This window comes from Oncorhynchus mykiss, chromosome 16, assembly GCF_057628025.1.
Source record: "Oncorhynchus mykiss isolate SJ-2025 chromosome 16, ASM5762802v1, whole genome shotgun sequence".
NCBI lineage: Eukaryota > Metazoa > Chordata > Actinopteri > Salmoniformes > Salmonidae > Oncorhynchus > Oncorhynchus mykiss.
In genome coordinates this window covers 36,144,967-36,161,008 of record NC_143037.1, presented here as the reverse complement: position 1 = coordinate 36,161,008, position 16,042 = coordinate 36,144,967, and the positions used below count along the sequence as shown (strand labels likewise).

Here is a 16,042-nt window from a genome sequence, read left to right as displayed (position 1 = left end):
CACATGAGGGGACCTAGTGAATGACCTGCAGAGAGCTGGGACCAAAGTAACAAAGCCTACCATCAGTAACACACTACGCCGCCAGGGACTCAAATCCTGCAGTGCCAGACGTGTCCCCCTGCTTAAGCCAGTACATGTCCAGGCCCGTCTGAAGTTTGCTAGAGAGCATTTGGATGATCCAGAAGAAGGTTGGGAGAATGTCATATGGTCAGATGAAACCAAAATATAACTTTTTGGTAAAATCTCAACTCGTTGTGTTTGGAGGACAAAGAATGCTGAGTTGCATCCAAAGAACACCATACCTACTGTGAAGCATGGGGGTGGAAACATCATGCTTTGGGGCTGTTTTTCTGCAAAGGGACAATGACGACTGATCCGTGTAAAGGAAAGAATGAATGGGGCCATGTATCGTGAGATTTTGAGTAAAAACCTCCTTCCATCAGCAAGGGCATTGAAGATGAAACGTGGCTGGGTCTTTCAGCATGACAATGATCCCAAACACACCGCTCGGGCAACGAAGGAGTGGCTTCGTAAGAAGCATTTCAAGGTCCTGGAGTGGCCTAGCCAGTCTCCAGGTCTCAACCCCATAGAAAATCTTTGGAGGGAGTTGAAAGTCCGTGTTGCCCAGCAACAGCCCCAAAACATCACTGCTCTAGAGGAGATCTGCATGGAGGAATGGGCCAAAATACCAGCAACAGTGTGTGAAAACCTTGAAGACTTACAGAAAACGTATGACCTCTGTCATTGCCAACAAAGGGTATATAACAAAGTATTGAGAAACTTGTGTTATTGACCAAATACTTATTTTCCACCATAATTTGCAAGTAAATTCATTCAAAATTCTACAATGTGATTTTCTGGATTTTTTTTCTCCCATTTTGTCTGTCATAGTTGAAGTGTATCTATGATGAAAATTACAGGCCTCTCATCTTTTTAAGTGGGAGAACTTGCACAATTGGTGGCTGACTAAATACTTCTTTGCCCCACTGTAGCTAGGTGGGACAACCACATATCACAGGCTTAGTCAGTGCATTCATCTCCAGATAGCTAGGTGGGACAACCACATATAACAGGCACAGAAAGTACATGTTTCCTTAATATCGTAGCTGTCAGTAGAGTCAGAGCTAGAAGGGAGAGGGGGGGTTTAATTGCAAGTGCTGGTTATGATTTAAGATGCTGTTTGAAAAGGTAGGGTTTCAGATGTTTTGGAAGATGGGCAGGGGGTCTGGTAAATACAGTAAGTGGGATTTAGCTGTCTGGCCTGGTCTGGTCTTGTCTGGCCTGGCCTGGCCTGGTCTGACGGGTGGGGGCTAAGTGGTGAGGTTGTGAAACAGTCACAGTGGTGATGATGATGACACACCCCTCGACACTCGCAAGGCAGTGTCAATGATGACTAGTAGCAGGGCTAGTTTAATCCAGGACTGTCATTATTACATAAAACACCCCAGCAGCACCCCCTGTAATGCAAGACAAAGGCACCCAGATAATTGGGAACTGGTGTCACATGCTGTTGCGGAATTGGAGAGACAGAGGGAAAGCGAGGACGATAGATGGAGAGAGAAAAAATGGATGGAAAGTATAATGATGAGAGATTGGACGATAAAATGGAGGGAAAGAGCATGAGAGAGTGTGTGGTAAGGGGAATAGAAAATAAGTTATCGAAAACGTTTTAAATCAGACATGCCTTCAAGCCTGCAGAGCAGGGAGCCCTTAGATTCCCTTCATCAAAGGAAGTGGAGATCGAGGATGGCATTTTGATGATGAGTGTACGGGGGGGTGTCATGGTAGTTCCCATTCACCATTAGGCATCAAACGGAAGAACATGGATTGAAAGAGGGAGGGTGCTACCTGAACTTGTCCAAAAATGAATGATTGTTTTAATTTTTCATTGCAAAACGTGTTGCTAGAGTGTGCCCTAATGAATACAACCCTTGTAATGGGATGCAGCTATTATAGTATGTGTCCACTGTATCACAATGTGTGTGTTTGGTACAGCACACCCTGCAATTTCAGTATTCTTCTTCTTTCTTTTTTAAAAAACTTTAGTTTATTTAGTCAATATTTTGTTAACTCTATTTCTTGAACTGCATTGTTGGTTAAGGACTTGTAAGTAAGCATGTTGTATTCGGCGCATGTGACAAATAACATTTGATTTGATTTGATTTGTAATATGTCATCTGCCAGTGAAGCCATAGTCAGGGCATAACAAAGTGGTTTGGGTTGCTGATTCTGTTAGAATAGGTACCAGTCTGGTTTTGCTCTCTTGCCAACTCCTTATGGAATTGTCATGCTAAACGTGTTTGGTGTGACATTGAGTGAAAAGGAGTAGGCACAAACAGTTCTGGGAACAGGCTTTGATACTATCACGAACTTAGTCAATCAATCGTATTAATTTGTATAGTACTTCTTTTGAGTGGATCCATATGGGGTATTGGGACAGATGGATGGAATTCCATTACCATGGTGTCGTCTTAGCAACAGCATCTTAGAGCTGCTGACTCATTGGCTCATAGCAGTGTGTTGACTGCAGTTCAGGATATCCCACTCACTGTCCCCTTTGGACATGCTGAAATCGCACAGCCCTGAAAGACGATTTCTTTTCAAAGTTTACTGCTAACTTTTCTACTTCTCTTATCTTCCACACAGATAGTTAAGTTGAAATTAATTTAACAACCGTTGAATTAAGAACATTCTTTGTCACGCTATAACACGGAGGGCTAAATGTATCTGAGTGGCTTTGGGGCTATTGGATACACTACATCTATTCTCTGTCTCTACATGGCTTATAATATCTCTGATGTCTCCCATGAAGATGTTCAAATGGGGACAGTCCCCAGTTTATAAGTATGGCCTGTACTGTATATGGGCTGGGCACTCGTTGAAATGTTTATTCTTTAGCGTGCTGTGTAGTCTGTTTACTTTATTTATTTATTTTATTTAACCTTTATTTATTCAGGCTTTTCTCATTGAGAGAACTTCTCTTTTCCAAGAGAGACCTGGTCCAATAGCAGCTGGAGGAACAACCTTTCAGACAAAATAACTTACATACACTAACAACATTAAACAAAACTATAAACACACATACAGTTCACATACTTGATGAAAAAACAGCTGTCCTAAAGACAATTACACTCTTCTATGACATATACATTGATCAAGTGTTTAAACTCCACCAACGAAACTATTATCATCAAGTTTTTAAATGTTCAGGAGAGAATTCCAGGACCACGGAGCTGAGTAACTAAACCTATTTCTACCATGTTCTGTTCTAATTTTTGGTACTGTTAGAAGCAAATCAGAATGGGACCGTAATTGATATTTATTTACCGACCTGACTAAAAAGAACAGAGATAAAATGGCATTTTACCCAGTATGGCCTTTATAAATCAGTGTATACCAGTGTTTCAGCCTACGCAAGGTCAATGACGACCAGCCAACAGCGCTGTCGAGATCACGATGATGTGTTTGACGTTTCTGATTTGTAATGAACCTGAGGGACGCATGATATACTGAATCAAGTGCTCTCAGGGTAGTGGTTGAGGCCTGCATATACAGTTGAAGACGGAAGTTTACATACACCTTAGCCAAATACATTTAAACTCAGTTTTACACAATTCCTGACATTTAATCCTAGTAAAAATTCCCTGTCTTAGGTCAGTTAGGACCACCACTTTATTTTAAGAATGTGAAATGTCAGAATAATAGTAGAGAGAATAATTTATTTCAGCTTTTATTTCTTTCAGCACATTCCTAGTGGGTCAGAAGTTTACATACACTCAATTTATATTTGGTAGCATTGCCTTTAAATTGTTGAAATGGGTCAAATGTTTTGGGTAGCCTTCCACAAGCTTACCACAATAAGTTGGGTGAATTTTGGCCCATTCCTCCTGACAGAGCTGGTGTAACTGAGTCAGGTTTTTAGGCCTTCTTGCTTGCACACACATTTTCAGTTCTGCCAACATATTTTCTATAGGATTGAGGTCAGGGCTTTGTGATGGCCACTCCAATATCTTGACTTTGTTGTCCTTAAGCCATTTTGCCACAACTTTGGAAGTATGCTTGGAGTCATTGTCCATCTGGAAGACCCATTTGTGACCAAGCTTTAACTTCCTGACTGATGTCTTTAGATGTTGCTTCAATATATCCACATAATTTTCCAACCTCATGAGCCATCTATTTTGTGAAGTGCACCAGTCCCTTCGAAGCACCCCCACAACATGATGCTGCCACCCCCGTGCTTCACGGTTGGGCTGTTGTTCTTCAGCTTGCATGCCTCCCCATTTTTTCTCCAAACATAACGATGGTCATTATGGCCAAACAGTTCTATTTTTGTTTCATCAGACCAGAGGACATTTCTCCCCAAAGTACGATCTTTGTCCCCATGTGCAGTTGCAAACCGTAGTCTGGCTTTTTTAAGGCGGTTTTGGAGCAGTGGCTTCTTCCTTGCTGAGCGGCCTTTCAGGTTATGTCGATATAGGACTCGTTTTACTGTGGATATAGATACTTTTGTACCTGTTTCCCCCAGCATCTTCACAAGGTCCTTTGTTGTGGTACCTTCAGGCGTTTGGAAATTGCACCCAAGGATGAACCAGACTTGTGGAGGTCTACAATTTTTCTGAGGCTGATTTCTTTAGATTTTACCATGATTTTTCCATGTCAAGCAAAGAGGCACTGAGTTTGAAGGTAGGCCTTGAAATAAATCCACAGGTACACCTCCAACTGACTCAAATTATGTCAATTAACTTATCAGAAGCTTCTAAAGCCATGACATAATTTTCTGGAATTTTCCAAGCTGTTTAAAGGCACAGCCAATTTAGCATGTAACCTTCTGACCCACTGGAAATGTGATACAGTGAATTTGAAGTGAAATAATCTGTCTGTAAGCAATTGTTGGAAAAAGTAGATGTCCTAACCGACTTGCCAAAACTATAGTTTGTTAACAAGGAATTTGTGGAGTGGTTAAAAAACAAGTTTAAATGACTCCAACCTAAGTGTATGTAAACTTCCGACTTCAACTGTATATAACATCACTAAAATCTAAACCGCCAGCAATGTACATCGTACCAGCTCCTTCCTGGCCTCCAAAGAAAAACAAGCCTTATGCCGGTAATTAAAACCTATTTTTAGCTTGAGCTTCCTTATCAAGTTCTCTACATGCACAGTGAAGCTCAGCTTATCATCAACCCACACACCCAAATATTTGTACACTTTAACTTGCTCTATAGTATATCCAGCCAATGTAGCAATGACATGATTAGTAACATGCCTGTCATTTGAAAATACCATGCATTTTGTTTTACCAAAATGTAGAACCAGCTTTAAAACATACAGATTCTGTTATATGATGTTAAATGCTCTTTGGGCATTTTCAAAAGCTAAAGATAAACTACTACCATTTGAATAAAGAACAGTATAATGTGCATAAAAATGAACATCCGCTGTTTCAGTAAGATCCCCAATGTTGTTGATATACAAAATTAACAACAGTGGGCCCAAAATAGAACCTTGCGGGACACTTGAGCACACCTCTATGGACTCAGATTTACAATCATCCACCATTACACATTATGTACATTTTGATAGATAATTTACAAACCAATCTAGAGTATGACCAGTAATTCCACAACATTTGAACTTTTGCACTAACACAGCATGGTCCGCGGTGTCAAAAGCCTTTCGTCAAATCAATAAAGACAGACACACAATGTAACTTGTTGTCAAGAGCACAGTGGATGTCATTTAAAACTTTCAATGTTGCTGAAACAGTGATGTGGCCAGACCTAAAACCTGATTGCATTCCATTTAAGATGTTGTTTTCTTGGAAGTAGACCTTTAGCTGCCTACTAACTAAGGACTCCAGTACCTTTGACAGTACAGATGATTTTGATATGGGTTGATAGTTGTCAAGTAGTGAAGGATATCCACCTTTCAGGAGAGGCAGTACAAAAAACAGATTTCCATAACTGGGGGATTTCCTGAGCATCAGGCGTGAGGTTAAAAATACATGTTAAGGGGGGAGCAATGATGTCTCCAGCTAGGTGTAGGAAGTGGGGTCTAGTTTACCAGGGCCAGGGGATTTTTTTACATCCATTTCTTTCAGGGCTTTACACACTTCTGAAACAGAAGGATGAAAAGGAGAACCTGGCGAGTGAGTGCACAGGGGTGTCAGGTAAATTCATAGGCGTCTCAATTATACCTTTGACCTTTTCAAATAAACTGCCTGCATCTAAAAATGGCTGATTCTGCTGATTCTGAAATGCTTTAAGAACGGATTGCATTCTATTGTGAGGTACTAGCTAGTTGCCTATAATTCCTTTTTAGTTTTTATTGGCTATTCAAAAAGGCAACAATAATTAATTTAATTATACTGTTTTTGTAAGTGACCCACATGTGGAAAGCCCAAACATCTTTGAGTGCACTCTTTGAAAGGGAGGGTGGGTGCTGGTAGAGTTTATCATCTTCCTGCTAGTGGGATCAGGAACAATGTCTGGAAGTGAGTCTAGCCCCTGTAAATGTCCTGTCCTCGAGCCACTGGAACAACTGCCACCACCTCTAGAGAGCAGCTGCCTCCTTTGTTCTCTCCTACTTTAGTAGAGCATATGAACACCTTTAGACCTACATGGCCTGGTTATAACAACTCTTACAACATGGCTGGATTCTTCCCACTGCCATACACTTGTGCAGGTGCAGTACTTTTTTACTTGTCTGGCTTATCTCTGTTTTTTCTCTACCACACCAACGCGCTCTCTCTCTCTCTTTCTCTCAATGTTTCTCTCCTCTCTTCCGATCTCTCTCCTTGCACATCTTCCTCACTCGTCTGTTGAAAATGGGGCGATGCAACACTAGTCTGTCTGTGTCTCAGAGGAACATGTCTGTTAGCCCAGAGGAAGTGTGTGTGTGTGGGGGGGGGGGGGGGGGGGTTATTTTCATGGGTCAAGCAAGGAAAAAGGTCTCAGATAATAAACAATAACCTTTTTTTTTATTGACTAGCGTGGCTAGCTAACTGTGGCTAATGTAATGTAATTTCCTTTGCCACAGCGAAGATGAAAAGATAATCAACATTCAGAAAACAATTGTGGTCGAGACAGAATCCGGCAGGCCCGCTAATAAGCCCACTTAAAGTCAGTAAGCAAGATAATATAATTGTATCCCTAATAATGGTACTATCGAATGACTCAGGCATTCTATTCTTTCTGACATTGCCGAAGAATGATCAGAAATGACCTCACTAATGATCGACAATGACAATTTACATCACCCTGCTCCTCTGCTGTCTCATCACCGGGACAGTCTCTGCATACAGACGCCTTCTTACTGGCCTGCTACGCTAGACGCATCACTTTTGCAGACTGAGATGCTCTTATTCATTTAAATGAAATCTGAGCAAAAGCATCCCCTGGCTCCACTGTTTAAGATTTTGCCGCACAGCCCCTTCTGGACCGCAATAGGGTGACTCTGCTCATGCAGGGAAAAAGTTACACATCCAATGTAGCAGGTAAAAACCTACCCGACGCCCCATATGTAGCTCCTATTTAGCAATGTCCTCATGCATACAGGATATGCAGAATATGCAGTAGTGAACCTTTCTGACAGCCAAAACAAACTCACAAACTTCCTAGTTTACCTGCTTAATGCTATAGGTGTGGTGTAATGTTAGGCGGCACCAGCGACACTCTGTGACTTGAGTCTGGTTTATCATGTTCACACCGTCCACCCTCATCCTTTAGACAAGTGTTACTGTTGATACAAGCCCCTAAGGCGGCGCGAGGTCAGGAGTACTGTCACTCCAGCAGGCTGGTTGTAAGGCTGTATCACATTAGATTTGACTGGGTAACTTCGTGCTTACACACACAGACGCACGCTCTTTGTTTGGGATTCCATTTGACTAAAGGGACTGTATTTCTAAGTCTTCAAAAAAAACTGAGGGACAGTTGTAATTAATGAAATGATTAGCAAAATGCACCTATGATTAACAACCAATTTGACAGATCTTGAATAATTTTTTTAAAGAATAATGGACAAATGTTGCACAATCCAGGTGTGGAAAGCTCTTAGAGACTTACCCAGAAAGACTCACAGCTGTAATCGCTGCCAAAGGTGATTCTAACATGCATTGACTCAGGGGGTTGAATACTTTATTATAAGTCAATTTCGATATTTCTCTATTTCATTTTCAATACATTTGCAAGAATGTCGAAGCGTTTTCACTTTGTCATTTTGGGGTATTGTGTGTAGATGGGTGAGAAAATCTACATTTGAATCCATTTTAAATTCTACGTGGAATAAGTCAAATGGGCAAGAATACTTTCTGAAGGCACTGTACATCCTAGTACCTGTTCCCTATTGTGCAGTGTCATGGCTTCTGTTTTGCTGATGTGGGAAAAACCTACTTGCTTGAATATACAGTGAGGTCTGAAATTATTGACACCCTTCATAAAGATGAGCAATAATGACTGTGTAAAATAAACAATTCAAACACTGAGCAAAAAAAAGGTGAAAATCTATATTTTTATACTAATACAATTATTATTATTTTTTAAACTAGGGGTCAAAATGATTGACACTCCTAAATATTCTTATAAGTAGTCAAAAGTTTAGTATTTGATCCCATATTCCTAGCATGCAATGATTACATCAAGCTTGTGATTCCCATGAGGCTGAAAGAAAATGTTATAATTTCCTGTCATAAATGTAAAAACAAAATGGGCTTATGACATGTTTATATGCTATCCGGGGGGCCCGATTTCTGGGGGGACCACCGCCCTCAAAGGATTGTGGGGGTGTGGGGGGGGGCTACGCCAGTGAAAATGACACTACATTATTTACCATTTCATTTCTATTAGGCACAAAATAATCTGAAACGCAACCAAAATGAACTGAAAATGCATCCAACAAGTTTGTATAGTCACAAGCTTGATGTAGTCATTGCATGCTAGGAATATGGGACCACATTCCTCTACCACCTGCATCCATCAACTACTCAACAGATTGTAACAACACATTTTATGGAATTGCATCATGAGACTCGGAGTCAAGTAGGCCTACTGCAGTGTACCAGAAAGAGTGTGACAGGAAAAGAGAGGGGATCTTATGCCCATATCAAGCTGAGTCAGAGGACCTGAGTCAGCCAAACTGCTAGCGTCAGACATGTGGCTGCCGCCCACCTGTAATGTGGCAGGTAGTTCACTCGCCGACGCCCACACGCACCCTCGAATAGCGGGAAAATGATTGGCTAATTTTTGCTTCTCCACAGTGGCATGTTGTCTTGTCTCCCCCCCCCCCCCCCCCCATTCTACTGATGTGGAGGAAGGAAAAGAGGGAAGACCGAGTATCTATGGAAACACAGCGAGCTTGTTGATTTGTGGCAGATTTGGTGCGTTCCCTCTGGGTGCCTGGAGTTGCAACAGCATTAGACAGAGAATCTGAAGAGGAGTGTCACTAAAAAGAGTGATCTATTTCTCTGTCTTTATACACACAGGACAGATGTTGAGAAAATACCTCCTTAGCAATGTGTGCCGCCACATTATTGCAGCGAGAACCCGCTGCCATTGATCGGAGGAGATGTCATCAGAGACATTAATTGAGATGACAAGGTCTGTTTGGCTGAGTACAACTGTTCACAACAGACACCATCCAAACAGTACATCTGGAAGAAAGGCCCTGGTTGTGTCCAAAATGGTATACTATTCATTTTATGGGCCCTGGTCAAAGGTAGTGCACTATATACAGAGCCTTCAGGAAGTATTCACACCCCTGGACTTTTTTCTACATTGTGTTGTGTTACAGCCTGAATTTAACATGGATTACATTTACATTTCTGTCACTGGCCTACACACTACACAATGGCCCCATAATGTCAAAGTGGAATTGTGTTTTTATAAAATTTTTACAAATTAGTTCAAAATGAAAAGCTGAAATGTCTTGAATCATTAAATATTTTACCCGTTTGTTATGGCAAGCCAAAATGAGTTCAGGAGTAAAAATCTGCACAATCGCACAATAAGTTGCATGGACTCACTTTGTATGCAATAATAGTGTTTAACATATTTTTGAAAGCCTACGTTATCTCTTTACCCCACACATACAATCTGTACAGTCCGTCAGTTGAGCAGTGAATTTCAAACACAGATTCAATCACAAAGACCAGGGATGTTTTCCAATGCCTCGCAAAAATGGGTACGTATTGGTAGATATTTTTTTAATTTTATAAAGCAGACGTTGAATGTCCCTTTGAGCATGGTGAAGTTATTAATTACACTTTGGATGGTGTATCAATACACCCAGTCACTATGAAGATACAGGCGTCCTTCCTAACTCGGTTGCCGGGGAGGAAGGAAACCGCTCAGGGATTTCACAATGAGGCCAATGGTGACTTTAAAACAGTTTGAGTTTAATGGCTGTGAAATTAGAAAACTGAGGATGGATCAACAACATTGTAGTTACTCCACAATACTAACCTAAATGACAAAGTGAAAAGAATGAAGCCTGTATAGAATACAACATTTTCCAAAACATGCATCCTGTTTGCAAAAAAGGCACTTTATGTCCTGAATACAAAGCGTTATGTTTGGAGCAAATCCAACACAACACCTTACTGAGTACCACTTTTCATATTTGCAAGCATGGTGGTGGCTGCATCATGTTATGGGAATGCTTGTCATCAGCAAAAACTAGGGAGTTTTCTTAGGATAAAAATGAAAGGAATATCTCTAAGCACAGGCAAAATCCTAGTTTCTGCTTTCCAACTGACACCGGAAGACAAATTCACCTTTCAACAGGACAATTAACTAAAACACAAGGCCAAATATAAACTGAAGTTGCTTACCAAGACAACATTGAATGTTTCTGAGTGGCGTAGTTACAGTTATGACCTAAATCGGTTTGAAAATATATGTCAAGACTTGAAAATGGCTGTCTAGCAATGATCAACAACCAACGCGACAGCTTGAAGAATTTTAAAGAGTAATGTGCAGATATTGTACATCCAGGTGTGCAGCGCTCTTAGAGACTTACCCAGAACTCATACTCTTACCCAGAACCCATACTCACATCTGTAATCACTGCCAAAGCTGATTTTAACGTTTAAAACTATGTAGAGAATAGGTTGCCATTTTGGACGTAGCCCTCTCCATGAAGCCTACAGCACATTCAACCTCTGCAACAGGGATATGTAGCTATTCCAGGTATTTTTTCCACGTTTGTTTTCTCTCTTTCTTTATGCCGTTTGTTCCTCTCCTTAATCCTCATCCAGTTGTTCAAACGGCCTTAAGTGTCTCGTCTAGTACTTTAATCCCCTTCACTATGCCTGATTGGCTGTAGCTAGCTGCTCCGAGAGACAGAGCGAGACAAAGCTGAGAGAGTGTAGTTAGGGGGCACCGAAGGAATACAGAGTTGCTGTACATAAAGTTTAGGGATTCAATATACCTGCTTGAAATGGAGCAAGGGAAGGCAAAGTACATGACATTTGAAACAGCCACAGACTGGCTTGCTGAATGACTGACTGAATGACTAACTGACTGGTTGACTGAATGGTTGCATCCAACTGGAGATAAACTGTAGAAACAGATCAGAGCCATCAAAATCTCAGTTTGCGCAACCACAGATCATGATGTCGTTATACGAGTTGTTTTAGGGGCGATTTGCTTTGATGGACATTTTGTTCGTAGGCATGGCCATGGTACGCTAACCACAGCTAGCATCTGGCGAGGTCGGTGTTGCCATGGCAACAGAGGCAAAGGGAGCGTAGGATGCTTTCTGCCGCACCCATCCAGCGAACCAGTAAGGATGCATGTTGAGACTAGACGAGGGGAGGGAGGGAGGGAGGGTGTGCTTGTTCATGTGTGAGTGAGAGGGTGGAGAGAGACCAGAGGAAGTGTATATGTGTGTGTGAGGGGGAGAGAAAGAAACCCGTATTAGTATGATTCCCCCAAACAGATTAGTATACCCAATTCAGCTCATGCTGGGATATGACTTCAGGGAAACTGTCAACACATGCAACCTGTCAATTTCATGTAACAACATCCTGTTGCTGGAAATGAGTGTCACAGTGAATCATATTTGACATCATCATTATGTCTGACAGCATTGTCATCATCATTTATAGTTGGATTAGCTATTCTCAGCTCGGCAGTTGTTGAATTGTACCCACAGTATAGAACATTCCAGTATACATTGCATTTCATCAAATTATTTGATCACATCTATTTATATGCCTTTTAATCATCTTAACATCTCATGGTTGCCAATAAGCAAAAATATTTGCATTTGATATTGACGTTTTAAGATGGATCACATTTCTGTGAAGCATATTATTTAATTAATTTGCCTGGTATTTGTTTGAGAGAGTGAAGCACGCTCCCGTCTTTCAATCTATTAATTTCCTTTTTAATACAATGCTTGGATCTCAAAATACTATTATGCAGAACAAATTCCACTTAGTCGTCGTATCTTTTGTGTGTATATATATATATATATATACACTGATAATAATCTGGGAGGTGTATTTAGTGTTAGGATCCTTGTCCATATTCACAAAGTGTGTCAGAGTAGGAGTGCTGGTCAGGTCCCCTTTGTTCTTTTAACCTCATTCTTTATGATCTAAAAGTCTAAACTGATTTTAGCTCAGCACTCCTACTCGGAGACGCTTGCTACAAAGTGCTAAATCCTTGTGCTAAGTCTGTTGATAGTGTTGTTCGTTATGCAGTATTATACACTGTATTAATAGACAGCTCAGAAGGTATAAATAGCAGCCTGGACCTTTTACATTCCCATCAGGATTCAAGACATTACTGAGAAATTAAGAAGACCAGGACCTCAAGGGAGAGAGGAGGGACAGAATGAAGTGTAGGTACAGAGGGACGAAGGAGAGGATGGGAGAGAGGATGGGAGAGAGGGAGGGACGTGTAGGTACAGAGGGACCAAGGAGAGGATGGGAGGGAGGGAGGGACAGAATGAAGTGTAGGTACAGAGGGACGAAGGAGAGGATGGGAGAGAGGATGGGAGGGAGGGACAGAATGAAGTGTAGGTACAGAGGGACGAAGGAGAGGATGGGAGAGAGGGAGGGACAGAATGAAGTGAAGGTACAGAGGGACGAAGGAGAGGATGGGAGAGAGGATGGGAGGGAGGGGGGGACAGAATGAAGTGTAGGTACAGAGGGACGAAGGAGAGGATGGGAGAGAGGATGGGAGGGAGGGAGGGACAGAATGAAGTGTAGGTACAGAGGGACGAAGGAGAGGATGGGAGGGAGGGACAGAATGAAGTGTAGGTACAGAGGGACGAAGGAGAGGATGGGAGGGAGGGAGAGAGGGAGAGAGGAGAAAGTTCAACAGAGGACGGCAGGGGAGAGAGATTTCTCCTCTGTTGGATGGCATAAGGGGAGGGTAGGATGGATAGAAAGGGAGGGAGGGAGGAAAGTGCTGAGAGAATGTGTGTGAGCATGCGTGCCTGTCTCTCTTTCTATGACTACTCGCTCGCTCCTGTGTGATTTTGGAGGACCTTGCACTGCTCCATCCACCACTATCTTCTCCATCCCTTTCTCACTCCCTGCCATGCAGCTACTGTACAACCTTTTCCTCTCTCGCCTAGAATCGATCTACCGCCGCGGGGCCAGAAGATGGAGGAAGCTCTACCGAGTCAACGGACACCTCTTCCAGGCCAAGCGCTTTAACAGGGTGAGTATTAGTGTCACATTCCCCCTCCCCGACACACCCCATTCCCCCTCTAGCACTCTACTTCCAGTTTCGAGATCATTTGCACAGTCATTGGTAGGTTTGTCAATAGTGTAATGATTCTCAACCTGTTTAACGCTACTATTGAAGATGATGAAATCAAGACCAAAGCATGGATTGCTGTTCTTCTTGACCAAATTTTGTCATTTGTGTGAACTATCCATTGAATAAAACAGTCACTTAAGAATTTGATGAGAACAGACCTTGTTGGTATTTTTGAAAGAAGGTGTGAAAGTGTTAACAATCCTCTACTACTACTACTACTACTGTACAGAGTAGTACAGCTAGTACAGTACATTCATTCACAAACACTTAGTGGTTGAATAATACATGACTGATAGTCAAGTCACTGCCACAGCTGTCTGGATATGCATGATTCAAGATGGCTGCTGATGGTGGCCTATTTAACGGGTTGCCTTGTTTTGCCCCGTCAATCCCCCCCACTTGCTTAAAGTAACTGTCCAGTGTTTCCAGATTTCTATGAAATATGACCAGTAAATAATTATAATATGAGTCAAATTTATTTCCTTCCAAAAAAATGGTAATTAAGTATGTTAGAATGGTGTGGGCGTACCCCAATGACAGAATGGTGTGGGCGTACCCCAACGACAGAATGGTGTGGGCGCACCCCAGCCACAGAATGGTGTGGGCGCACCCCAGCCACAGAATGGTGTGGGCGCACCCCAACGGCATAATGGTGTGGGCACACCCCAACGGCATAATGGTGTGGGCGCACCCCAACGGCATAATGGTGTGGGCGCACCCCAACGGCATAATGGTGTGGGCGCACCCCAACGGCATAATGGTGTGTGTGGGCGCACCCCAACGGCATAATGGTGTTTGTGGGCGTACCCCAACGGCATAATGGTGTGGGCGCACCCCAACGGCATAATGGTGTTTGTGGGCGTACCCCACAAAACTGGTGGAGGAATCATTTGAAAGCATACCAGTTTAATTTGAGGACCAGGATGTTGACAGCTGTGCCATACAGATTTTAAAATAATTGGGAAGAGGTTTTTGATGTACCGATTCCATGATACAGGGTGTATGAGTTGATATATAAAATGATGCAAGATTCAAGACTTAGTGCTTTTCAGCTAAAATTATTATATAGAATTCTTGCCACCATCAAAATGTTCAATATTTGGGGCATTCAATCATCGAAGCTCTGCAGAATCAATAGACCATTTATATTGGTATTGCCCTCAGGTCTCAGGTTCAGGAATTGCTGAAAATGCAGAACATTGATCTAAAATTGACTCTAGAAATAGTACTGTTGGGAGATCTGGAGAGACTGGGTGAGTCAATTAGTAATATACTAATACTCTTAGTAAAAATATTTATCTTCAACTCGCAATCTGTGGATTCTATTCGATTAGATAGATTGAAATGGTATGTTAAACATCCCAGCATAATTGAAAGATGTGTGTGTGTATATGTATATGTATGTGTGTATATATATATATATGGTGCGTAGAAACCCGAAGTGGGTGGCCAGCAGAAATAGGTTGGAGGGGCCGAGGGACGCTGAGGGTTGGGATGTGGAATTGGAGACAAGTGGGGGTGAAGTTGCTGGGCGGGGGATAGAATAAAAGTCAAAGATAAAAGTAGAAAAAAAGAAAGTCAAAATGAAACATAACAAAAAAGTATGTTTGAATGACAGTGAGGGGCAGTGTTTTTACAGCTAATGCCGGTTTGCCTGAGGCTGATGCCGTGCAGGTGTTTGTGCACATGCATATACACACACACTTCACACGGTAAAGTGCCATACATGCACTCAAACATTGAGGGGCAGCTCTTTGGGAATTGTGGGGGGGATCTTGGAGGGCTGGCGGTTGGGCTGATGGATTGCTGGCTCGGGTCCATGTTTTTTGACCTTGTGGGAGATCTGTCGACGTGCCCTTGAGCAGGGCGTTGACCCTGGTTGCTTCTGTGTGTCGCTCTGGATGGGAGTCTGTTAGATGACTAATGTGATGTAGTTGTTGAGCGGCTTCACTGCAGGTATATTGTAAATTATTTATTTTTAAAAGAGTTAGGTTAAGGGATCAAATCAAAGTTTATTTGTCACGTGCGCTGAATACAATGCTTACTTACAGGATCTAACTAATAGTGCAAAAAAGGTATTAGGTGAACAATAGGTATGTAAAGAAATAAAACAACAGTAAAAAGACAGGCTATATACAGTAGGGAGGCTATATACAGGCACCGGTTAGTCAGGTAGTATGTACATTATGGTTAAAGTGACTATACATACATGATGAACAGAGAGTAGCAGTAGCGTAAAAGAGGGGTTGTTGGGTGGTGGGACACAATGC

At 42.0% G+C, this 16,042-nt stretch overlaps 1 protein-coding gene across 5 annotated transcripts in view; it reads left to right on the top strand.

The window, feature by feature from the left end:
- The window catches only part of LOC110491852 (protein kinase C, zeta), a 153,405-nt gene that overhangs the window by 67,516 nt on the left and 69,847 nt on the right, over window positions 1-16,042 (top strand). For 4 of the 5 annotated variants that reach the window (XM_036946742.2, XM_090202584.1, XM_036946747.2 and 1 more), the window contains one exon: window positions 13,585-13,670. In XM_036946742.2, the coding sequence (XP_036802637.1) occupies window positions 13,585-13,670 (86 nt within the window). Of the gene's footprint in view, window positions 1-6,457; window positions 6,685-13,584; window positions 13,671-16,042 lie in introns of those variants that run through there. The other variant, XM_036946744.2, reaches the window with a different exon arrangement.